General features: G+C 44.3%; 1 protein-coding gene across 6 annotated transcripts in view; it reads left to right on the top strand.

Annotated features, from left to right (window-relative positions):
* Positions 1–26,266, top strand: part of LOC126357561 (golgin subfamily A member 6-like protein 22) — a 321,544-nt gene that overhangs the window by 102,610 nt on the left and 192,668 nt on the right. For 4 of the 6 annotated variants that reach the window (XM_050007470.1, XM_050007468.1, XM_050007472.1 and 1 more), the window contains exon 2: positions 13,536–13,687. In XM_050007470.1, the coding sequence (XP_049863427.1) occupies positions 13,536–13,687 (152 nt within the window). Of the gene's footprint in view, positions 1–6,563; positions 6,724–13,535; positions 13,688–26,266 lie in introns of those variants that run through there. The other 2 variants (XM_050007469.1, XM_050007471.1) reach the window with 2 other exon arrangements.

The following is a 26,266-nucleotide window of genomic DNA, read 5'->3' as shown; positions in this document are numbered from 1 at the left end:
GCTGAAATTAGAACAGTGAGAAACTTAACATCAGAACTGGTGATCACGAAGTAGATGAAGTTAAGGGATTCTGCTACCTAGGCGCAAAATAGCCCTTGACGGACGGACATAAAAAGTATACTACCATTGGCAGAAAGAGCATTCCTCGCTAAGACAAGTCTGCTGGTATTAAACATAGATCTTAATTCGAGGAAGAAATTTCTGGGAATGTACGTTTGGGACACAGTGTTGCATAGTAGTGAGACGTGAACTGTGGGAAAACGGAAAGAGAAGAGAATCGAAGCCTTTGAGATGTGTCGCTGCGTAAGAACATAAGGAATGAGAAGGTTATTCACAGGAGGAGGAGGGGGGGGGGCATCAAACCAGTGAGTAGGCTGATGATTCAAGTGATTAGTTTTACTGATGAGCAGTATCGTAAGAGAAGAAAGGTGCCGTGAGATGTCGAGACCCATCTTTCATAAAATAAGTAGCGTAGATAATCTGTATCAAACCCAATCTCTCAAGCTCTATTTTAAATATTGACCTCTAATTCTGTAATCCTTTAGCCGATTTTTATAAGTTTTAAGTTGGGATAATACAATCGTCAAATCAAGCAAGGCCTATCTTGCTTTCTTTCGCTTGTTTCCTTGGTTGTTTAGATCGATGTAAGGGTGTAACCATTGGCCGGGAACGTTGTATGCTGTCTTTTGAGGTCATGTTACAGTAAATTTCCCGCTCTTTCCGCCTCAAAGGACCAATCATAAAAACAATCTTTTACATTGTGACTTTCTGTCGTGCAGTAACAACAAAATGTAAGTGTCTCTGCACAGCAAACACACACCAGTATACTCAGAAGAAGGGCACTGTAACAGTGGTTCAAATGGTTCAAATGATTCTGAGCACTATGGGACTTAACTTCTGAGGTCATCAGTCCCCTAGAACTCAGAACTACTTAAACCTAACTAACCTAAGGACATCATACACATCCATGCCCGAGGCAGGATTCGAACCTGTAATAGTGGCCGTAACGTTGAGTTCCCAGCATAGGTTTTTACATTATGACGCGGTACCCTACTCAAAAAACATTAATGTCAGTTGCCAGTCTGGAGAAAACGTTTTGTAGGCTGAGCTGTATGTGAGACAACATTGTCCGTGCAGTGAGTATTCAGTGTCTCTAGTCATTGTAAAGGTTGTTGCAGTTTCCGTAATTTGAATACATGTTCGAAATGGCCGCCGATGGTTTGCACAGAATGCGCTTCCGGGTGTGCTCCCCAAGGGGCGCGCAACATCGCTGCAGCAGCAAGTGCTGTTTGCCACAAGTGCGCATTCTGGTTTTGGGATTTATTGTCAACAATTTTCCATAATATGAATAACCGTCATATTTTAACTTCTTAGATTCGTTGTTGAACACGCTACTCCTTCATACACAGTAGGGCTACCATGCCCGGTTTTCTGTAAACTTTTTTCCCAATACTGCTTCTAGTTGGTCGTGCAAACACGGATTTAATTTCTCACCATCGATGTTCACTCGATGTGAACTGCATTTGAGTCTTCATTTGGTTATCAAGTAGGGCAATGTGGACGATGTGATTTTGCCTCGAGTGCCGTGTGGCGCAGTAATCGGAGGGAGTGGAAAGTGGCTGGGGGGTTGTGTGGGCGTAAATTCTGAATAAGCTTTAAACACATTTATTGACAACACTACTGATAAACCAGGGCACACGAGGAAAATGTTTAGCAATTTGTCCACACGTACGCATTAACTTAGTGTCTAACATAACACGCCAAACGGTAAAATTCCAGCCCTTCAAAATAATTCTAGCTTTTCAATAAAAAGAAGAGCACGAAACAATAGACAACCATACCAATAATAACAATACAAGGTGGAAGGAATGACAAGAAATATAAAATAACAAGATTCAGGAGACAGTAGCCAAAATTAAGTCAGTTGGAGCCGACAAACCATGCCCCAAAACAATGTTTCCCGCTTGTTGCACTTCTTAGCTGGCTCTCTGCGGAATGTCCATGCCTCCACTAGCTCCCAATTCCAGTGACGACATCAGGTTCGACGTCCTCCGTATAACTGATGCCTTTATTCCGGCCGCCAGCAGCCAAACACCCCGTCTTCCCAGGCGCCAATGCTCGTTGGCCATCTCGCTGAATCAGTCACTTCACGACGGAGACCAACCGGCGCGCCATCCATGACCCGGCGTTGCACGAAAAGTTTCCTCATGCTACTGCTGCCCATGGCCCCTGGTGCCGGCTCGAAGTTGTTTCTGCTTCCTAGTCTCAGGCCAGACACTCTCCACTGCCCCTTACAGCCACTCATAACGTCGTCGTAGTGCTGAACTCGCTATTTTGCAGATTCGCACATAAATGTCATGGCGTGACGCATTTCCAGCGCCGACACAACTGCTAGGTGGGACAAGACTTCAGTTGCGGTGTGAATCGCCAACTCACATCACAAGAGGCAAGTACTGGACTCTGCGGGAAATTGTTTATTTCCTGTAATTAATTGAAAATAAGCACATTTTACCTTTATTGGCTGGAAACTGGTGCACAAATGCATATAGCTGATATACACTGAAGCGCCAAAGAAACTGGTATAGGCAGGTGCATTCAAATACAGAGATATGTAAACAGGAAGAATACAGTGCTGCGGTAGGCAACGCCTATAAACAACAAGTGTCTGAAGCAGTTGTTTGATCGGGTACTGCTGCTAAAATGGCAAGTCATCAATATTTAAGTGAGTTTCGACGCTGTGTTATACTCGGTGCACGAGCGATGGGACACAGCATCTCCGAGGATGCGATGAAGTTGGGATTTCCCCCTTGGACCATTTCACGTGTGTACCGCGAACATCAGGAATCCGGCAAAACATCAGATCTCCAACATCGCTGCGGCCGGAAGAATATTCTGCGAGAACGGGACCAATGACGACTGAAGAGAAACGTTTAGCGTGACAGAAGTGCAACCCTTCCGCAAATTGCTGCAGGTTTCAACGCAGGGCCATCAACAAGTGTCAGCTTGCGAACCGTTCAACGAAACATCGTCGATATGGGCTTTCGTTGTCGAATGTGCACTCGCGTACCCTTGATGACTGCACGACACAAAGCTTTACGCCTCGCCTGAGCCCATCACCACCGACATTAGACTGTTGATCACTGGAAACACGTTGCTTGGTCGGACGAGTCTCGTTTCAAATTATACCGAACGGATGGACGTGAATAGCTATGGAGACAACCTCATGAATCCATCGACCCTGCATGTCAGCAGGGGACTGTTCAAGCTGGTGGAGGTCATGTAATGGTTTGGGGCGTATGCAGTTGGAGTGATATGGGACCCTTGATACGACTAGATAAGATTCTGACAAGTGACACGTATGTAAACATCCTGTCTGATCACCCGCATCCATTCATGTCCAATGTGCATTCTGACGGACTTGGGCAATTCCAGCAGGACAACGCGACGCCCCATACGTCCAGAATTGCTACAGAGTGGCTTCAGGAACACCCTTCTGAGATAAACATCATTGAATATATGTGTGGTGCCTTGCAACGTGCTGTTCAGAAGAGGTCTCCAACCCCTCGTACTCTTACGGAGTTATGGACAGCCCTGAGTGATTCATTGTATCAATTCCCTCCAGCAAGACTTCAGACATTAGTCGAGTCCATGCTACGTCGTGTTGCGGCACTTTTGCGTGCTCGCGAGGTCCCTACACAATATTAGGCAGGTGCACTAGTTTCTTTGACTCTTGGCTGTATAATTCGTAAATTAACAAAATGGCAGTATTTGGTAACAACCTTATATCCTATGTAGCTGACGAATTTGTAAACTCATAAGCTCAGTCTCAATTTAGGCATAAATGCCGTGTTACTCAACGAAGGCCGCTGACAAACAACTACTGATTCTGTGCGCAAGATGGTTCAAATGGCTCTGAGCACTATGCGACTTAACTTCTGAGGTCATCAGTCGCCTAGAACTTAGAACTAATTAAACCTAACTAACCTAAGGACATCACACACATCCATGCCCGAGGCAGGATTCGGACCTGCGGCAGTAGCGGTCGCTCGGTTCCCGACTGTAGCGCCTAGAACCGCATGGCCACTCCGGCTTGCTGTGCGCAGGACTTGAAAGGTTTATTGCCATGGAGCAGAATAATGTTCCGTCAGTGATCACTTCGTATTTTTTCCATGATGTGCGTGATCTAGTTTGAGGTGGTAACAACGTTTTGCATTAATCAATTAGTTTGGATACCTTTATAAACATCTTTTCTCGAACAAATATTCTGTGACGCTCTTAACGTTCTAAAGAGAAATGCCTGAAAAACTTTCAACAATAAATATCTTCTGGAGTCGTCCGCTGTAAGGAAATGACACAAAAATTCACAAAATTTCTTACTTAACTAGTGAGATACTTGGGTACTGGAGTAGTGCTAGTTAGTGTAAGAAAAACATGAAACTAACGAAAATTATTATTTATTTTGCAAAAATTCTGAGAAATCACAATGGCACTTTTAGTTATGAACTGAACAAGTTATATCCTGGTTCTTTACGGAATGTGAAGTTACCTCTCAAGGATAGGATTCACTAATGAAATATCTATACAAAGTTTGTTATTGACTTGGCAGAATGGCTGAGAGGCCCGCCTACTCAACTTGAATATTTATTCTTTAGAATGTCGCTTGTGAAATGCAGTGAAGTGTATTGTGGAGGAAATATGGGGCTCGCAATAGCTGTAGCGCACAATACCGTCAGCTGCGATGACTGCTGTCTGCGCCGCTGGTTGCTGACTAATAACATAACTCTCGTTCTATCTGAATCGACCTTCGCCAATCAAACTTTCCCTATGCCTTGATGAAGTCAAGGATTCCTATTCGCCCCTAGTCTAACTATTGGCGTGGTACACCGGTCAGATAACCAGTCTACCGCGAGCCACTCAAAAATTCGTTTAGCTATAACTGTGTACGTTCAAACCGCACAATAAGTGTGTCGGCCAACACAGTGAACAACGCTTAATCGCAAGGACTCAATATAGAGTCGCACTTCGATTCGCTCTCGACAGAGGTGCTCTCCCAGTGAAGTACTGAGGAGAGACTTGTTCCTCACTGCAAGAGCGACAACGGAATGGCGCCTCTCCACACCAGGCGTGAAGGGGTATATCTTTCGGTCTCTTCCATTACTCCTTCAGCTCAAGGTGTCAGAAATATCGTCTGCCAGTCAGCATTGCTCTTCTAAAACAAGAGAATGACGTTTCATTTAAGGTGACCAATCCAGAAATCTGTAGTATCGGCGTTTGGCGTTTGCTGTCTCCCTGTGAAAATCTCTGAAACTGCGTGCTATGTGTAAAGAATGCGTAGGTTGGACACTCCCACACAATGTAGTGGAGTTTGCTTTTAAGCCAAAAACGGGGTCGCTCCCCCTTTCACTCGGGCACATGCTGTCTGCTCCACTGGTGGCCGAGGTTGACTTGTCCTCTGAAGGGACCAGCCTCCTGGTGTGTGGTCTGCTTCTCTCGAACTAAAAGCTCCTGTGACTATCGTGTGTGGAATGTATGTGTGTATGCCAGCCTCGAGTATTTCAACCCCGGTTCACACTTGTCATTTGCGTATCATTTACATGAATTTATACAACATCGACTTTACGTTATTGAGTTCAGATTCGAATGAAGCGTCTTAATGTGCGGAATATGATTGTGAGGGAGGAATATGTAAGCAACGAGGGTCAGGAGACCACGACGTCTTACATGGTGCATTAAAATGTTCATGTTCGTGATGGAGGTGAGATGATGTGTACTACAATAGATCTGTGAGGAACCACAGGAAGCAACTAACAGTTACTGAAGAGTTAAGATGGAGGGGGGAGAAAACCGGAGGATGTGGTGAGATGGAGTATTCTTGAAAAGAGCTGATTGAAAAGTGTATTTTACCGGACAGATTTTATTGTTGGATATTAGGAATTGGGGATGAGGGTGACGTGGAGCGTTGTTGACTAAAACTGGAAGGAGGACAGATTAGGCATGATGTTGCATGGAAGATGGGATATGGGTGTTGGCATAGTGAAGTGCATGTGTTGGTGATTAGAGAGTGGTGTATATTGGGTACGAAAGAGCTCCAGAAAGGGCAGAAGATGCGGGAAATAGATGAGTTGGCATAACATGTGAGTGGGAGAGAGTACGCGGATGTCAGGATAAGGTGGAGTGCACATTTTTCTACGCTGACAACGAATTGGTAGAATTTAGGATTTAGACGTCAGGCACGTGCTCACGAAATCAGAATAACTGAATTGCAGGCACAGTAGAGAGAAACAACAGATACTCGTAAAAGCCAGCGAAATCAGTTCAGGCCTAAAATATAAAACACGACAGCGAAGATTTGTTCACGAAATTCGATTTTCTTCAGCAAATTGGACCTCATGTGAAGGAGGGGCAGTACTTAGCACTGCTGAACCATAGATACGTATCATGTATGGTCTACAGCTGAAACAACTGAGCGCGTGTAAGAGCGTGTTTGCCGGCGTCGCTCGTGGCCGTCAACAGATGGCGTTGGCGCAGAGCGCTCCAGATCCCGGCCGGCGGCCTTTGTTGGCTCGCGAGCGCAGAGCGCAGTAGGCGGCCAGCCTCGGGCAACGCCGCGCCGCTCGGTTGGTTATTAGCCACTGCTATGTTCTCCTTCCTGAGGAGGGCCACCGGGCCCGATCCCGTCGTAGAGCAGCTGCGCGAGGAGAACCACGCGCTGCACGCAGATAAGTACGTAGCCAACCATCCGTGCTACTGTGAGTAGCCTCTCTGCTCCCCATTCCTACTCACTAAACATTAACGACATCCTACAAGCACTAATAAAAAAGAAACAGTCATTTTAGCTATTTTTTTCAAGTTTCCAAAATAATTACTTACTTTTAGGTAAAAGTTTCCGCTTTGTCTGTCACACTGTAAAACACAATTAACAACCACAACAACATGTGCTGGTACTAGGAAAGTGCACAGTCTTACGCAGATCTTCTTCTTGTAACACTCATCTGCAATGTCTAAAATTCACGTCACGAGTCCTGTTACAATCACAGAGGCAAGAAATATGTCCCAGATTCTGAAGAACTACGCCCAAATTTTGGAGAACAGTCAAAACGAAACGAAACATGGAGCACGACAAAGACTGTTCTGAAAAGCCTCTCTTTCAATCACGTCTAAAAATAATATAGTACACGTGACAACAGATTTTAGCGTCCCACTGCCTGTTGGCCTCTCCCTGTCACTTGGTTAGATACTACACTATTTTATTTATCTTCCTCAGTGGACAATCAAAACTAGAGATTTAAGCCCGTCGCCCCGAAGCTGATGAATAATTTAAGGAAATGACAGGACAGATGTCATCTTTCTGCCAGTGCTAACCTGTGAAATTATGAATTCCTTCCATGTATAACATCAACAGACACGCCATTTGCTGTTGTCGTATTGGGAATGTTTTCGTCAAAATTTCAGGAACTTGAATGACGTTCGATTTTTATTATCTTCCACCAAGAAGGAGTGATCTCTCCTACGTGGGTTTAATCTGTGCCACCGATCTATATTTCAGCCAGAAAGTTCCGTCCGTACTTACCAATCAACATTAGGATCCAACTGATAATTTCATGTGACATCAGTGATCTTCCGCTAATTTTGCATTCGAATTAATCTGGTACATGCTTGATTACAAATTTTGTCGTGAGCTTTTTTCGAATACAAGAAAGCGTCCAAGAAGTCACTGTACTAGTAGTGTTAGCATTCTGATGTTGGAAAAGAAATATGACGAATTTCCTGATACTCTGAAAATCAGCATCTACTTGAATAAACGATCCTGCGGCCGAGATAGACATTGTACTCGTTTCAAAATTTTTCAGAAGAAATCAGCTCTGACAATGAAACTAGTAACTACATTGTCTCTTCTTCTTTTCTTTTTCTTCCCATCCTCCTTCTCCTTCTAGTCCCTCTCTTTCTCCTCTTTGTAAGGAGGGAGATGAGTTTGCCTTGTTGAGCAGATTTATTATAGGTATCAATTAGGAGACGCAATCTACGCCTTTTTGATTTTCCTTCTAGTACTTCAGCACTATAAGCGCAGGTCGTTAATATGTGCCACCGATCCAAACACAGGTCGTATGAATCTGGTGGTGGTAGAAATTATGCTCAGCAGAATATGGCTGGCAAGAGTTGGAATGGAGAAGCGTTCTTCAAACGTGTCAGTCTCTTCACTTGAATCCTAAACCTCTCCACATTGTCTCATAACAATGGTGTGTAACTTCGTCGATGGTGATCCGGCCGTCGGACGGGCATGTTAATACCGGCGACTCCCCTCGTGTTATTCGAGAGGTGTTGGCTATGTGCCACCACCGACTTTCATTCTTCTTGTTCTTTTCCTTCTGCCCTCGTCCATAATAACACAAGACACAACAGTACGCCGTACAATCTGTGATCACATACATACAATACAGATACTGGCTCGATATTTGATAACAAATCAAAGGAAGCCAAGTGAAAGCCATTTGCTCACTAATATCGTCCAGTGCAGCAATGTGTGGTGTTCTTGCACGGTACCCAGTCTTCACTGACGAGAATGAAAATAACTTCGACTTGTCTTCATCTCTATCCATTGTTTACTGTGAACAGTAATTTCTCTGCAGAATGTCTAGGTTTACTAAGAGAAACAAAAGAATGCTATATTATTAATCAGTCCGTCTGTTCTATCCCAGCGAAGTACTTCGTTTTTGTGATCGAATTTTCGTCTGCAGAGTTCCCATTTGCGCTATTTGGCAAATCTAGCGCTAAAGCCATTCGCGTGTAAATAAGTTAACAATAGATTAGTTGTTTACATGTGTGTGAATAAAGTAGTCTAACTTTGTTGTAATACTTTATTGATATTTACACAATGGTAGAACTTTGCCTCAGTATTCGAGAAGGGTTTTAGATGGAAGTTTTTCAAAGGATTGTTGATACGTTCGGTCAGCCACATACAGTTGCTACGTAGCAGAAACTATACGGAAAATGTAAAATAATTATATCTTTATTAATAACACTAAAATTAATCAAGTATTTAGTTGTCAGAAAATTAGATGTCAGGAACTAAGTTTCTATAAAATTTATTCTTTTCGCCAGAGATCATTGACACTATCTTTGCTTTTATACGGTTAAGGTTATTTGGTGTGAAATTTGCTTATTTCTACATATAGCTCAAATTTGGTGAAATAAGACGATGAATTTAAGTAAGCAACTGACTAGTTAACTACTTGTCCTCACATTGTTGGCAGACTACAGTGAATTTAGTATAGAATGTAGTTTAGTGACTTCTTGCCTCTGACAAATCGCTTGTTTTAGGAAATGGCTAGGTTAGAAAACCTGACTATTTGATGCTGGATTTTTTGTAGTATAGTTTAGTGACTTGTACCCTCAACTCTGACAATCCGCTTTCACAGAAAGAAATTTGGAAGAGCGACATGCTGAAGTACGAAAAACCATCAGCAAATTTCTATTCCTTACAGAAATTAAGTGAACAAGGAAGTTCTGTCGCCTTTGATGTATCCTTTGCAAAAAAAACTTTGTAGCAGTATTACCAGTTAAGGTCTCTATCACTCAGGGCTACCATCATCAGACGGCACTTTGCAACAACCGTTTCAAAAAAATTTTGTGTAATTCAACTAAGACTGCATCCCTTCCAGAACTAATTATTTTAGTTTTTGTATGATAGAATTATAAACTACTTTTTTTATTCTGTATGACTTTTTTTGCTTCGCTTCGGTTTTTTTGTAGGAGACGACTAGGTTAGAAAACGTGACTATTTAATTCCATATAATCTGAAACCGTTACTGATCATAGTTCCGTTATTCGTAAAAGTGATACTGGTGCTTGGAGAGTCCACTCACAAGTTTTTTTAGCTTATTTCATCTCTAGAGACATTCCACAAACATTCGCTGCCTTTAGTGCGAAATTCTATCAACATAAACAAGATCCTAGAAAAGGTGTAAGCATTGTTATACATACAACCATTTTTTGTTACTAATTTTTGAGAACATTTCTTGTGGAGAACAATGATCTGGCAAAAGTACTTTAAAAATGAGCACACACAGTCTCCATCGCAAGAAATTTTATTTTGTGGTAACCGGTTTCGCTCAGATTTTGATAATCTTCAGACCTCATGCTATGACGGTAGGCGGTGGCGGTAAATGGAGTGGCTTTTGTAACTCCACGAACGTCAGCTGTTGAGCAGTAACCAAAACCAGTTACCATTAAATAAATATTTTTGCGATCGAGACTGTGCTCATTTTTAAAAATCATTTGTTTCACTCGAATTTAGAATTCTGTTGGCCCTGTATGCGACTTCAGGCGCATGTTTTTGTACGAGACACCAGTTGGGGGGAAAACATAAAAGCCCATTTAAGCTGTAATTATTGTATTTTTGTCGCTATTTATTCGAACATCACTTTTACAGAGCACGTTAAATCAATTCTTCCATTCTTGCTGCGTGCAATTTTCTTTGTCTTCTCCCAAATTCGTTTCATACGTTGTGATCTTTGCTTCCGTAACTGTTCGATGTTATGAGGCTGTTTTCTTTTCCTTTCTTTTTCGTCCTTGGGGATCACTTTCTGAATTTTTTTCGCAATTAAAGTTTTGTTTGTGTGTCCATGTTGATGTTTGCTACTGTGAGGTCATTTAGCGTCTGTGTAAAACGTCCATGTTGTCTTTTTTCAAAATTATCGAAGGATTTGCTTCGTCAGTTTGTCATCAATTCTAGTCAAATGTCCGAAGAACGACGCCCTTTTATGCGCATAGTCTGTATTATTTTCTCTACTTGTTCAAATCTGTATGTTAGATAGTGGATAGTGGTCTGTTGCATTCGGTTGTGTTATCTTTTGACCAAGTACGCTTCTATTTTTATGATCTGGTTTATGGTACCTTTCTGCAGTAGTTTTAGTGTTTAGGAGCCTCAGATCTCACTACTGTTTAGTAATGTTTAATTATGGTTGCACGATAAAGGCTTCGTCTTCTGTATGTCTGTGGTGTTCTGGAATGCAATGTTCCTCTTATTTGTTCTTCTCTCTAGACTGTCCTCTTCAACATAGTTTATGCTTAACCACTCACCTAAATATTTGAATAAGTCGACTTTTCTGACTTTATTTTGCTTTATGAATAATTCCGATGGACAAAGTTTAACGTTTATTATAAATTTCGTCTTCGAGAAATAAATTTGTAAATTGATTTTTCTTTCTTGCACTGTTAGGTTTTCTGTTTGGATTCTGACATTTGCTGGTGTGTCTGTTATCAAGGTAATGTCATCTGCGAATGCCAGGCAGTCCACATGGATTTTGAATCGGGAACGCGTGGCTATTGCTGCTTACATGTCAGTCGTTCAGAGAGTCGGCTTTTCTGTCGCACTCATGCACTATGTTCAGGATGTAGGCTATGGTGACGGAAATTGATAAAATACACGTTTGCCGCTAATATTTGTTCTGCACGAAAGAGTAAATGAACAACCGTATCAAACGAGATCTGATTGCAACGTCTGTTATCTGGCGATCGCAATAAAGTGTTTGCACAATAGAGTCACCCGAACACTGTACTGGAAGGTATACACTGAGGAAGCAAAACATTATGACTACTGGCCACCGACGTTGGATGCTGCCTGGTGGCCCTGCGAACACGTGACACAGTAACAAAAGTATATAAGCAGAGCAGACAAGGACGTAGACCACCCTAACGAAAATATGGGCTACAAAATCGGGAAATCCATTGAGATAACCGACTTCGATAAAGCACAGATTATTATTACGCAGAGCCTGTGAACGAGTATTCCGAAGATGGCCAAGTTGGTCGAATGTTGACGTGCTACTGTCGTGAGCATCTACGAAAAGAGGTAGAAGGAAAGTGAAACTGCAACTAGGCGCTAAATGGTGGGCGTCCACGACTCCTCACCGAACGTGGAGATCGGAGGATTGTGTGCTCTGTGAAGGAGGATAGAAGATGATCTGTGGCTTCTCTGCCGAAAAAGCACAATGCCGGTGCACGCACAAGTGTTTCATAGCGCCTTCTTCATGGTACATTGTTCAACTTGGAGCTCCGCAGCAGACCACCCCTACGTGTTGACCGGTGGACCAAACGACGTCATCAATTCCGATTGGAGTGAGCGTGGGACCGTTGAGGTTCGACCGTCGATGAATGTAAACGTGTCGGTTCTTCCGTTGAATCACCTTTTTGCTACACTAGTTCGATGGTCGTCTCCACATCGAGATGGACGGCGGCTTGAAACGTACAACACTTCACGGACGCAGGCTGGTGGAAGCGCTATTATGCTGTGGGAGACATTCTCCTGCGCTTAGCAATCGAAGACACGCTAACAGCTTCCAACCACCAGCATCCCTTCATGACTGAGGTCTTCAACAACGACGACGTCATCTTTCTGCAGTACAATTCTCCGTGTCTAGGAACCAGAACCGTGCTAGGCAGGTCTGAGGAGCAATATAGTGAACTCGCGTTGATGTCTCGGCGACCAAATTCGCCTGACGTAAATCCTATGGAACCCATCTGCGTCGCTGTCGAGCGCCATCACCGCTTGCGCAAATCAGCGGGCCGTTCAAGAAATGGTTCAAATGGCTCTGAGCACTATGGGACTTAACATCTGAGGTCATCAGTCCCCTAGAACTTAGAAGTACTTAAACGTAACAAACCTAAGGACATCACACACTTCCATGCCCGAGGCAGGATTCGAACCTGTGACCGTAGCGGTCGCGCGGCTCCAGACTGAAGCGCCTAGAACCGCTCGGCCACAGCAGCCGGCAACGGCCCGTGACGACGCCGGGAGTCGCCGGTGCAGCAGCGGGCAATGCCCCTCCGCCAGCCAGTCCTCGGGGACAGCGTCACTGATGACGACGACGTAACAGCGACAGAACGCACAGTCGGTCGAACCGAACGCCGACGGCCACCTCTGATGCTCTTAAATAGTCCAGACTGCTGCTGAATCAGCCGGTCACGTGGCGCTGTGTTTATTAGGACATTCTTGATGAGTTGGGTAACGCGCCGTGAGGCTGGCGCATCACGCACTAAATCACAACTTCGCACCACATTTCCTAAAAATAACCCCTTTTCCTCTACAAAGAATGCTTACTAAGAAATTAAAACAACACTGAAGCGTAAGCGTTCGAAATATTGAGGATTGTCAGTTACTGTAACCAATGAGTTGTACTGCAATCGCCGGCTGCAGTGCCCGTGCGGTTCTAGGCACTACAGTCTGCAGCCGAGCGACCGCTGCGGTCGCAGGTTCGAATCCTGCCTCGGGCATGGATGTGTGTGATGTCCTTAGGTTAGTTAGGTTTAATTAGTTCTAAGTTCTAGGCGATTGATGACCTCACAAGTTAAGTCGCATAGTGCTCAGAGCCATTTGAACCATTTTCTGTACTGCAATCATTTTCTTTATTTCAGCAATTTCCTACACAGCAACAGCTAACACAAGTTTCACTTGTATGACTGCGGTCTAAACTTCACGTCTCAGACACAACAACAAAGCGAAATATACCAACTAAGCTGTGTGTCGGTGTGTGCAGGAGGACCTTGCTGAACCAAGAGGCGCGCTTCCGAGAGCAGCTGTCGGAGCTACAGCAACGCAACGAGCGGCAGCAGCAGGAGGCGAACGCGCTGCGCTTCCGCATGGAGGAGCTGTCGCGAGACGCCATGGTCAAGGGCGCCGGCATGGACCGTGAGTACCAGCTGCGCCCCCACCTACACTCGCCTTGGTCGCCAAAATAAATTTGTCTTGTCCTCTCACGGCGCCTTTCGTAAGAACCCCATCATCACATCTCTGGCATGAAACATAGGATAGAAGACAAGATATTAAAAACAATACGCTACAAGTATGCAGTGAACTGGAAAAGAAACCTATTAAAATTAACTTCCTAGGCATTCCCTACTCCATAACGCTATTAGTACCTACGTGATGTAGGCAGTTCGACATTGTCCGAAGTAAACAATTCCACCAGTATAGGCGCACCTGCCAGTCACCATTAGTTGAGCCATCGAAGAATGACGAAGACGTCCCCCGTTTCGCAGTTTATTAGCGCACTGTCAGTGTTCCGCACAAGCGCCAAGATCGAGGTGACAGACTAAGCTCACTGGCGGCATTGCGGAATTCTGTTGTCGGTCTCTGCCGCCATCTACAAATTCCCTTCGTCTCAGATTAGAGCATACCAGGCGATTTGGGCGAAACTTTCGCAACTTTATAGATTTAAATAATGACAATACTTGGAATAAGCGTAGTTGGTGGCATAAAGACAGTTGTGGGAATTAAGAGAAAACATCTTTACAAATGAACCGAACGACGAGAAATAATAATCATGAATTTGTAATACAGCCTTGTATATCTCCATGTGTCCGATAATATTTTGCATACGGAATGTTCGTCCCAGCTTGTACGATGAGCAGAGATCAGGGGTTGTCAGTAGGGCCACATAAACTATAAATGTAACTCGACAAATATTTTCAGTTATGGTAAGCACGTTAGACCATAGCAGCAAAAGGTAAATCACAATTTATATACATGATATTTATGTTTGTCGTTTTGCGAAATGTATTCGTTTAGATTAGTCAACTTGTACGACGGGCAGTGTTCATGACTATCGCAATGGTCGCGGTTATTGTCTGTGACAATGCCGTAAACAACTCATCCAGTTAATAAGTACTTTAAAACGAACAAAATGTATTTGTAATAAGATAATACGAAAAGCGTGTCTTCTTTGTCGTTAAAAAGTTAGCTTCGTAAAATACAGGTGTGGAGCTGGGCGTCGATGATGTACTTTTGCGAGTAATAGTTAAGAGCCGAATTCATGTAAAAATTTTGCACAATAGTAGGTTTTAGCGCAAAATCTGTATGCAATATCAAAAAAATTCTTTCTAAAGATATGTCATTCATCTCAGTACTATTAGTATGTGTTGTGAAAATGGGACGTTGACTTAAGAAATAATATATATGATGACCTGGGAGACGATAGGGTCCCGTTCATTATATAACTGCCACTACCATGTTTCAGCAGATTTTTGGCATGTGTATTTCTACGGATTCCTGAATAGTAGACTCCAGAAAGATGTTACTGTGTCCAAAATTATTGGATGTCTGGTGGAAATACTGATGCTCCTACATGGTAGCACACACTCAATAACTGATTGTCCTAGGTCGTAGTATTTACTTTCATTCTACACAAAAATGCAGAAATCCAAGCAAACTTGTTCAGCACTGACTCAGTGTGCCGTCTGAACTCAATCACAAATTAATGACTGATTAACAATATAGGATATTTTGTCTCTGCCCTTGAAACAGCTTCCCCAGAAAGAATGACAATGCTGGGAGTTACTAAACTAGTTTACGACAGAGGTAATAAATCTTACACGAGAATACCAATCTCGGCGCACAAATTCCGCGGGGGGCCAATTTGGAGGAGGCGAAGTTTCCTGGGCGATGGCTGGCTGCTCGTAGTGGCTCTGGTGCAGTATCCTCCAGATCGGACTGCTGCTGGAATCGTGTGGTGTAGATCCTGGTGGTCGCTCTGCTTCAGAATTCTTCAGCTGACGGAACAGGTGCAGAGCGGCCGGCCTCAGTCCTAAATACACAGCCGGCAGAGTGATATCTGCTCGATGCTTCGATGGTATACGAGTCTCAGAGGCAAAGTACTGCTTCCGATTGTGGCGCCGTTGTCTGGGAAGTGGTCGCTGCTGGTCTTGAAGCTGGCACCTCTCGTGGCGAAGCTGCCGCTGCGTGTTTCCATGGTGACAGCTGGAGTTCCAGCGTGTTCTGGACACAATCCAGCTTGTTACGATTGATACGCCGAGCCCGCCGTACTGTTGTTCTCCGGGTCTGCCGAGAGAGTGTCTCCTGAGGAGACAAAGCACGGGCATCTTGCAGACCATGCCTGTAATGTGGGTAGCTGTGTTCGCAGGCGAAGGTCTTAAACACAACAGACGTAATATTTGGTAATAGCAGACTTGCTTGGTTGCAAACGGCGAGTGCAGCGTTCATGTTCGGTGCAGCGTCCTTCCACGGTGCACATGGTTTGTAGGCCGTAGCATATTGGCAAGGTATTTCGTAATTTCCAGCCTTCCGCAATAACAAATTGTTCTTCAGCGATCCCAGAAGTTCTACAGTCTTAGACAGCGAGCAGAAAATCACTTTTCCCTGATATTTACGTAGGATTCTTGGTATCTTACGCGAAATACTGTCAACAAAGGGAAGGAAAGCTAGATTTTTTGTCAGATTGCTCTCCTTTCACTTCCTGGTTCATGAGTTTAACTGCTGGTGTCCTGTTAATCTGCTGGGAAGAACATACATTTTCCCTGAACACTATCTTTAAGTAGTCGAATTCTGGAGCGAATATCTGGATCTGAGAGTGTTGAGCTCTTTGTGTAAGTGCAGTGGATGATGACAACTTCACGATTGTAAACACAAATTGGTATCAATGGATTAATGGATAAACTGTATGTCCCAGAGGGTCATCATTCTTCCTCCTAACCAAAATATACAGAAAAGGTAGACACCCATCTTTCTCTGTTCCCGTAGCGAACCGGATGTTTTTATGAGAGGAGCTGCAGTGTTGAAAAAACAGCATTATACTCTCGATAACGCCACACTATAAAATTATCGCCCACGTACATGCCTCGAAAATAAAACTGGTTCCAGGGCCGCCGATCCAAGCACTCTCTCTCCTAAAGTCCTCCATTATAGGGATGGCCACCGGCGGGGAACATAGCGCAATCCCTGGCCACGACGTAAATCTGCCCAAAATATTCGTGGTTGAATATCAAATAGGTTGAGGAAAGAGCGTGCCGAAACAAAGCAATGATCCCTATCTGGAATTCATTATTAATAGTGTAGTTAAGGCCAAAATCTCTTTGAACACTCAGTTCACATGGGAAAATTTTAAAACTCACAAGGCCTTAGCTGCAACGCTCCAAAGGTCCTGGAATTGAACAATGAAATACACTGCATTTGAGAATAATCAATATGGAAACTTCAACTAGCTAATTCAAAAATAGTAGTACAAGACAGTCAGAGTTATAAAAATATCGTGTTAGTGAGTTGGAAACGAAAAGCTACTCTGTACAGATGTTAATATGTGTTCTCAGTTCTGTTGCGTTGTTGCAATGTATTCCTGATAATTTCTTATCTTATATACATATTGCACAACACAATTGTAGGATAACTTTTTTGAAACTCCTTAACTGCTTCTTATTACAACGAAGAAGTTTTTAATTTCGCTTAAAGGCGCCTACAACCTTTCTCTGTAATGGTGCAAAAGCGGGCGTCCTGTGAAATCACCTTCGGTTTCGCTGACAATTCTGACAGCAAGGTGTCGACACTTGCGAAAAAAGGGAAGAGCTCAGGACTCATGTGAGGTGGGTTAATGATGTTACATCGGCACCAAATTTCACCACAGTTCTGGACAACCCCACTCTGGACATATCGTACGGTGGGAAGGTCGTTATATCCGTTCTTACACACACTTCACCTCTTCTTTTGTCGCCTCTGCGATGGAGGTCAGAACCACGATACCCAGGCTTGAAATCGCGTAGTTATCGTATGGGTGGCCGAGAAAAGCATTTCAGACACATCTCTTCTCAGAATCCAAACGAAAACGCCTTAGGGAGTGTCATAAAGGACGTCAATGAAACTAAACCTTTCCTGGGGGCGTCTGACGGAGCTCTAGGCGCTTGCAAACAAGGAACAAATTCAAATTCGCGTACCTACTAGTATGCGAAAGATCAGCAGTGTAGCCTGCGTGCAGGCGAGTAGGACTCTTGTTTGTCTCTATACAGCTATACAGGTACATTTTTAAGTGCTCAACAAAGGCAGGTAGGTGGCACCAATGGTGTTACCGGACTGGTGGGAGGGGGGGGGGGGGTCTCAGGGTGCCATTTTGCCGTTTTATTCATGCCTGAATCAACGTCACAGTCCTCTGTGATCACGCCACAGGTAGGCGCGAAACAGGAGGGCTGAAAAAGCACAAGCACCCTTTGCAGCTTTGGACTGTGTTAAAATTTCGTCGAATAGTTTTGAACGGTCCCTAGTGCCTACACCCTACTCACCAAAGAAAAACCTGCGGGAGAACTGCCCTCCAAGGGGGTGTGATTATGTTCATAGGTGTTACTGACCCACGTTGTCCTTGTAGAAGGGTTGAATCGTCCGGGGACGGGGGTGAGGAGGGGGGGGGGGGGAGGGTCGGGGGCTCAGCAGTGTCAAAGAATGTCAGAAACGTCGCTCTGTGTTGCTCATCACATTGCGAACAGTCGTTTCTTCCCTCAAAATGTGTCGAAATCAATGACCCAAAGAAACGTGTGGTTTCCATGACGCCCTTTATGTCATTCCCTAAGGGTTCTTCGAGTCTGTTCTGAACGGCGATGTGTCTGAAAAGTTTCCCTCGGTTAATCATAAGAAAACTCCGTGGTTTCAATGTTGGGCGTCGCAATTCTGACTTCCATCGCTTTAGAGAGAAGGCAATGCTCTCTGTTTGGTGGGATCAGAAGGGTGTCATCTGTTATGAGATGCTAAAGCCTGGTTAAACCGTTAACTCTGGTCGCTACCAACAGCAAATGATCGATTTAAATCGAGCATTACGTGAAAAACGACAGGAATATGGAAAAAGGCAACACAAAGTCACATTGTTCCGTGGTAACGCCCCATCACACACAGCAAAACGCATCAGGGAAAAGATCGAGGCATTGAGTTGGGAAATACTAGGGCATTCGGCTTATTCTCCAGACCTGGTTCCGTCGGATAGCCATTTATTTGCGTCACTGGACACGCTCGCGCTGAACAACGCTTCAATTCGTATGGAAATGTACCAAAACGGCTCACTGACTGGTTCGCTTCAAAAGAAGAACTTTTCTTTTTGGCGTGGCATCCATAGCCTGCTGGAGAGGTGGGAGAAATGTATAAATAGCAATGGAGATTATTTTGTATGAAATATTGTTTATCAGTGTCAAACAACAGACGTATAATTATTGAAAGCAAATTTCGGTTTCATACTTCTACACCTAGTATAGTGTCGATTAAGACAGGCGTTATACTATTTAGTTCCAGTATGGAAGCAGATCTCTTCAGAGGCTCTTCGTTTAAATTTCTAAAATATCGAGTATGAGCGTGTGTGTATGTGACTTCAAATGTCCCGTTACTGTGAAATACAAAATAAGAAAATTGTACCAGTAGCAAATATAATGTGTGTGTGCGTGAGAGAGAGAGAGAGAGAGAGAGAGAGAGAGAGAGAGAGAGAGAGCTGCAAAACGTAAACAGCCTGTAGTTTGTGTACACTTAAGCAACATCAAATACAGAATGGAAAGCATCTCGCTAGGCCATGGAAAGGCAAGCTTCCCCAAGCGCCCTTGTAGAAAGTTAACACTGTGTCGGACCGCCTGATTTAGGTTCCCCGCACATTCGAGTACTGTTACCTGATCACCACGCCGTCGGGCTGACTGCTATAGGGGTGACTACCTGCTCCGCAGCGCTGCATCGTCTGGCAACATCAGCCCCCCTAATCATCAACTAATTTTGGCTCTTCAGTTGTGGCGACAGTTCGTCTGACGAAAATTTTATTACTTTTTTTATCCACTGTGGTTCTCAAAAAACTGCTCAAATGTGACATTTTGTGTAGGAGACGCATCAGTCCTTGTCGTCACTAGTCTATGGATGGCTTATCACACCATAATCGATGCTCTTGTTCCTGTATTAGGAACTAACTTACCGTATTCACCGACTAACTGCTTTCGTCATTGTACGCTGTACGCTAAGTATCTGTACAACAAGTAGTTGTGACACACGTGTGATAACAGGACTGAAATCACATCTTCGCGATGTAATATCAGTTCGGCGATTGTAGAGTGTGGGAACATGTGATACAATGATAACGTCAAACGTGCCCTTACATAATCCGTCTTAAACTTTATACGCACAAAAAACAATGCAGTGTAGCAGTAGGCAACATACGTAAATAAGGTAACAGAATCTTCCGTCGGTTCTTGATAGAACAACATTATACACGTAAATAAGATTGTACGGACTATTTGAGCAACTATATAGTCAAGCGCAGATGAGTTAGCGATAGCTGAGCTGTTGCAGCGAGCACTCCTCACCACGCGAACGGGATACTTCAGCATGTCACGCGACTAGGATATTTACAAGCCTTCTATCGACTGACATGAGATTCGATCCAGGACGAGAAAGACGCTTGATATCAACACGTCTGATTGTTGAAACGTCGTAATTTCCTGACAGATGAAATTACCCTTGAAGTCGTACCAGCATTGCTGAGCACATGTGCCACAATGTCAAGAAAGTACCGTAGGTACTTTTTTTTTAAAAAAAAAAAAAAAGTCCGATTGCTGTTATAGGTAGTCGTAACAAGTTGTTGACAGATACCCACACAGGGTGCCACAGCTCTTGGAAATTGGAAATTTGTGGTAAGGTCTTATGGGATCAAACTGCTTAGGTCATCGGTCCCTAAGCTTAGACACTACTTAATCTAACTTAAACAAACTTTCGCTAAGAATGACAGACACACCCTTGCCCGAGGGAGGACTCGAACCTCCGACGGGGGGAGCCGCGCGGAGCCACAGTTCTCAAAAGCGGATAAATCAGCGATAATACATCACATCAGTCGTAAATTCAGTGCTGGACGGCAACATCAACAGTCCTACCACTACCTCCTCGCTGTGTGGGTACGAAAGACACCACTTCTCACGTGTACCGCTACTCAGCGCGGGAGCGCTACCGTTGGACGATCAGAACATCCAAAAGATCATCTAAACCGTGGTTTCCCAAACGACGGTATTCTTACTAATCTAATCTATAGAATTACATCGAACAACAAAAGACCTGAAATAAATGTAACAGCTATGAGAGCAATGCAACACATTGTATGACCGTGTTGCTGACACATCGAAGTCCACAGCGGCAAGACCACAGCAGTATATCGCTCTAACACAGTCACTCCCGGAGTGTACACGCGTTCCTGCTGATTGCCAGCCAGTGGAACTCGCCACGGACGGCTTGCATACGTTCACCTCAGCCGTGACGAGGACAACAGCGCCCTTTGTATCGCCCAGTGGCGTCGCTCGGGAGCGCCTCGGAAATTCTCGTTAAATAGAGCCGTGCCTTTCACAGTACAGTAAAAAACGGAGCCGTTTAACTTTTGTCATGGTCTCTTATCGTCGAAAGATACGTGATTCTTAAAGTTAACCTGGCATGGGACGCCACAATGAAAGTTAACACTTGCGGTGACTATATAAAACAGAGAAGATTTATTTTCCAAAAACAGAGACAGACATGATCTATGCTAAACACATTATGACAGAATATCTTAAACAACAAACAGGTGGTTTAAGAATGTTCAAATGTGTGTGACTTCCGAAGGGACCAAACTGCTGAGGTCATCGGTCCCTTGACCTAACTTAAACTAACTTACGGTAAGGACAACACACGCACACCCATACCCGAGGGAGGAATCGAACCTGTGGCGGGAGGGGCCGCGTGATTCGGGACTTGGCCCCTCTAACCGCGCGACCACTCCTCGCGGCGGTGGTTTGAGACCACAATGGACAAGGATCCTCGGTGGCAGAAGTGACTCAAGTACACTGGCCCTAAAAATTTGGATAACGCAATCTGAATTAATCTGACGCTGAGCAGACTTCGGCTTGTCAAACCTACGGAAGTTTATATTGGTGCAGTCGAAAGCAAGTGGCCATTGGAATTTGTATGCCTTGACAAGGCCGGAGCAGCAGTATGTTACCGTGTTTATTTTGTGCAGCGATGTAACTTGCAGCTAGCGAGATGTGTGTGGCGGAGGCGAGGCGTAAGGCAGCACCTGTGAATCGATCGCGGCCACGAAAGAAATGCAAAATCTCACGATCTAGCGACCAGGCGGACGGATCGCAATTTACTCTCTACCAGAGCCCTAAAATCATGGTAGATTTCAGTGTATGACACACTCATTCGCGGGTCGTACCAAGGACCAATTTGGCTCACTTATACGACAGAACGCACAAGGATGGCAAACGTCAAGACTGGCAAACCAGAAATGAGTAAGTGTGCCCTTGGCAAACTAGTAGTCCGAGACATTTGAAGTCACACTGTCGGTATAGTAAGATCTTCACCACAGGCTCCCCATTCTAACTACTCGCAAGGGAAGTCAGTCTTAGGACAGGTCCCATCTACCAACCACACATGTCAGAGCTTAGAACAGAAGTTGCTTCCAGACCAAAGTCCAGAACCTGAGTGCTTCGCACAAACTCATGTCGAACCAGCGCAAGATTTAAGAAACCTGGGTCTCTGGAAAAAGAGAACCGACAATTACTGGCCTTTTTAAGTTTTCACAGAGGGAAAAGATGTTTTTCTCCGAAGTCACGTCGCTTCCCGCAGAGGCAAGCGAGCAGATACAATCTTAAAGATTTTTATCTAAATCGCCTATGCCTTGGTGCACGTTAGTCCTAGCTATAAGGGGTCATAAAGATTCTATCTCTGAACGTTTCTTAGGCACCAGAGTTTCTTATACGACGGAGGTGGCCAATGGAAGTGGGTCACAGGCCTATTTGCAGTATTGGGGACACGAAAACTTGTGAATTTTTATTAGACATGGCGCTGCACACAATGCCTGGTTCACGACTCCACTGTGTAGACACGTCCCTTCAGTCCGTCGCCTCCTGCCCAGCCGTCGGCTGGTTCCAGTGTCGTTATAGCGCCATTGTCCTGCTGGAGACCTGTCTCGACTAGTAGGTGCTCTGTCTGCCCCGTGTGGCTGTCGGCCTGTCCGGCAAGATCTACTGAGGGCTGGGCTCGCCGCCACGTGCTTTCAGCTTCCAACATGCCGTTGCTACGAGCTAAGAACCATAAAAATACCTCATGCTCTTAGTGCCTTACCAGACTCCATCAGCGTCTGCTCAGGCCATTAACTTTCTAGAGTCTCGCTCAAGTTGCGTAACGTTGTAACAAAATCTTTATGAAAAATAGGTGAGAAACTTGTCCTCTCTCAATTTTACTGTCCGATCATATTTGTGTGTTTGTTAGTCTGTCTCATCCTACTGGAGAACTGTATTTTCAATAAGTCAATGCATCACTCCATCACTTTTGAATTGCGCTGTAATGCTTGAAAAATACCACCATCGACATGAAATTGATGAAATTGATTGTCTGCTGACTCCCGACACCTCTTCCCCCTCCCCTCCTCCCCTGGGTTATAAAATGCCTGACAAACACAAAAAAATTTGGCAACAAACTGGGCAAGTTTCTCCTTGACAATCTCATTCCATTACTGTAATGTGTAAAAGGCGTTGTGTAGGGGTTACTGACTCACAATTGAATATCTCTTTTTCTTTTTGTAACAATTAATAAACAAAAAATAAAAAAGCTTAGAAATGTTCATAATGTAAGGGTATGCACAAATTAATTTGCGATGTGAATGTAAAATGCCTCGTTCCTCAACATTACGATCTATCACGCAAAGTGACCCCTGGAACATGCAGCAATAACTAACTACATTTTGCTATTATTTTTACATTTTTTCGTAAGTAGCGTTGTACCTCATAAACCCAGTATAACCATTCAGATGTCAAACTACAGAGCAGACAGTTCTCACAATACACGCAATTTTGGCGCCGACGTGTAAACTAAAACGACCACCCGGGTCAGACGAGACCCAGTACAGGAAAAAAAACACCAGGGGCGTTGCAGGAGACTCTCTTGTCTCGCACAGTTAACTGAGATCAGAAAGTAGATACCATACAATTGGTCCTGCAAACGCATAAAATGGAAAATCACGGTAAGAAACAAAACGAACAAAAACTTTATTTAGGTCTCACTTCGTTAGCTCAGTTACAACATAAAATTAGTGCACTTTTTACAGTTTTGAATAAACAAAACCCACTGATGGTGACACAGAGATGCTGATACATGTTTGGGCAAAAAGAAGAAAACAGTGTGTTTGCAAAACGACGGAACCTCTGTCCTATAAGTGGCACGGAATCTCCATTTTATTTAGAAACACGTTTACATGGGTGACAACTAAGTGGTAATACTGCCACAAGTCCGCTGCTTTAGAAGATGGTTGACCTTATTTCCGGTTTAGTCACAAGTTACTGAATTCACGTCAAACTCTTTCTTATTAAGCGTATATTAAGCGCATACAAAACTCGTCAATGCAAGCAAAGCTAGAGGGTGACAGAGGTGTAAGATTTAATAAGCTATCCAGCGTGTATGTGATGTTTCCATACTGCTGTTCCAAATACAATGAGAAAAGCCGGCCGGTGTGGCCGTGCGGTTCTAGGCGCTTCAGTCTGGAACCGCGTGACCGCTACGCATCGGGCATGGATGTGTGTGATGTCCTTAGGTTAGGTTAAGTACTTCTAAGTTCTAGGGGACTGATGACCAGAGATGTTAAGTCCCATAGTGCTCAGAGCCATTTGAACCATTTTTTTAGAATGAGAAATGTTCGAAAGCAAGACAAACATGAGCCAGTCACTGGGTACAGTATAGAGAGGTTCTCAGTCCGATCTGACCGTGTGATCTGCAGGTATTTCCATTGCCTACTATGCGAATTATGTCATATGTTGTGTAAATAAATTTTGTGAGGACAATGGAGAATAAAAAAAACAGTGGTTGGGGGGGGGGGGGGGGCTAAGAAGCAAAGTGGAAGAAAGGTAAGGCCCAATTTTATTTGAATACTTAACTGCATTATAAATACAAATACAATGAAATGTGAATCTTTTACAATTCTTCGTATACTTTTGAATAGAGAGTCTGCATTAACCTTCTGTTACAGCTTTCGGAATCCGTTCCACTTAGTAAGTCTGTCACATGAATGAAGAAATTGCGTATAGTTGATTACAAACAACTTTTAGTAATAATGTACTCTCTACGATCGCAGAAAAATAACATAACTGACACAGGGCAGCAGTTAATGATTGCCGCGACAGCGACAGTCCCTGCACTGTAGCAGGCGGGAGAGCGTGTGGGCCCGGTGCAGCACAGCGCCGGTCGGTCTTCCTCCTACGCGCAGCTCAGGCGCGACCAGAAATTTGGCACCGGCGTAAAATAAGAAGCGAACTCAGCACGACCGGAGATGCCGGTTGCCAGCGTCACGGTGACGTCAGACGACTCTATTTCTAGGCGCCACACGTGTTTTCGTGTTTTCTGCACAATGCCCCGCGTCACGCCGTCCGCCATCCTCTGTCAAAGTGGCCCAGCACAATGCGATCCTCTTCCTACTTCGCTTCCATCTGCCACGGTACTGACATCTTCTACAATCTATCCCTCTGGTGCACTGAGATCGCTTTTCGATTACTCTCCTCTGCTGCACTATCATAACGTTTCGATTACTCACCACAAGAAGTGGACGAAAAAATCTAAAAATCATCCGTTCACCTTCCCTACTGCTGACAATCATCCCATTCCACATCACTTTGTACTTTCAGACGAGTTACGGACTCCAAAAGTTTAGCACTAGACCTTTAATCAGTGCTATTAGGTTCTTAATTTTTGCTGTCGGTAATACTGGGGTTGGGCAAAAATATGGAAGCACTGCAAGAAATGCATGCTTGAACATAAATGCTGATGATAACCTAGCGGCAGGTTGCACTGTTTTAGTTGACCGCGAGCCGGCCGTGCGGTTCTAGGCGCTGCAGTCCGGAACCGTAGGACTGCTGCGGTCGCAGGTTCGAATCCTGCATCGGGCATGGATGTGTGTGATGTCCTTAGGTTAGTTAGGTTTAAGTAGTTCTACGTTCTAGGGGACTGATGACCTAAGATGTTAAGTCCCACAGTGCTCAGAGCCATTTTTGAACTCGACCGCGAACGGCACGTGTGCTACGTCCTCAGTACGTTCCATGGGTCAGTCGCGGTCTGAATAGTGTTGGATGTAGCTGTGAGTGCATTATATCGCAGTCAAATGAATTCGAAGGTGAGCAAACTGCTGGTGCCCTCATGGCGGCTGCTTCAATAACCAAGGTACCCGAACTGAAGTGTTTCGAGAGGCACCGCACCGAACATTTATACCATTTATACCGTATACAGAGAAATTTGAATTAACATGTCTGCTGCGTCACAATGCAGTCGAAAGTGGGTGTTGAGTGATGGCAACAGATGGTTATTGAAGAGGACTGTGATGAAACGTAACAGAGATGTAGCTGCAAAAGTCACTGCAGAACAGAATTTCGCACTCGCGAACCCTTTCAGCACCAAAACACGAAGGGAGTACCAGAAGCAGGGAACTGCAGGATGGGCTGGAATCCCGAAACTGCTCATCAGTGA

Source organism: Schistocerca gregaria, chromosome 1 (genome assembly GCF_023897955.1).
Source record: "Schistocerca gregaria isolate iqSchGreg1 chromosome 1, iqSchGreg1.2, whole genome shotgun sequence".
Classification (NCBI taxonomy): Eukaryota; Metazoa; Arthropoda; class Insecta; order Orthoptera; family Acrididae; genus Schistocerca; species Schistocerca gregaria.
This window is presented reverse-complemented; position numbering and strand designations above follow the sequence as displayed.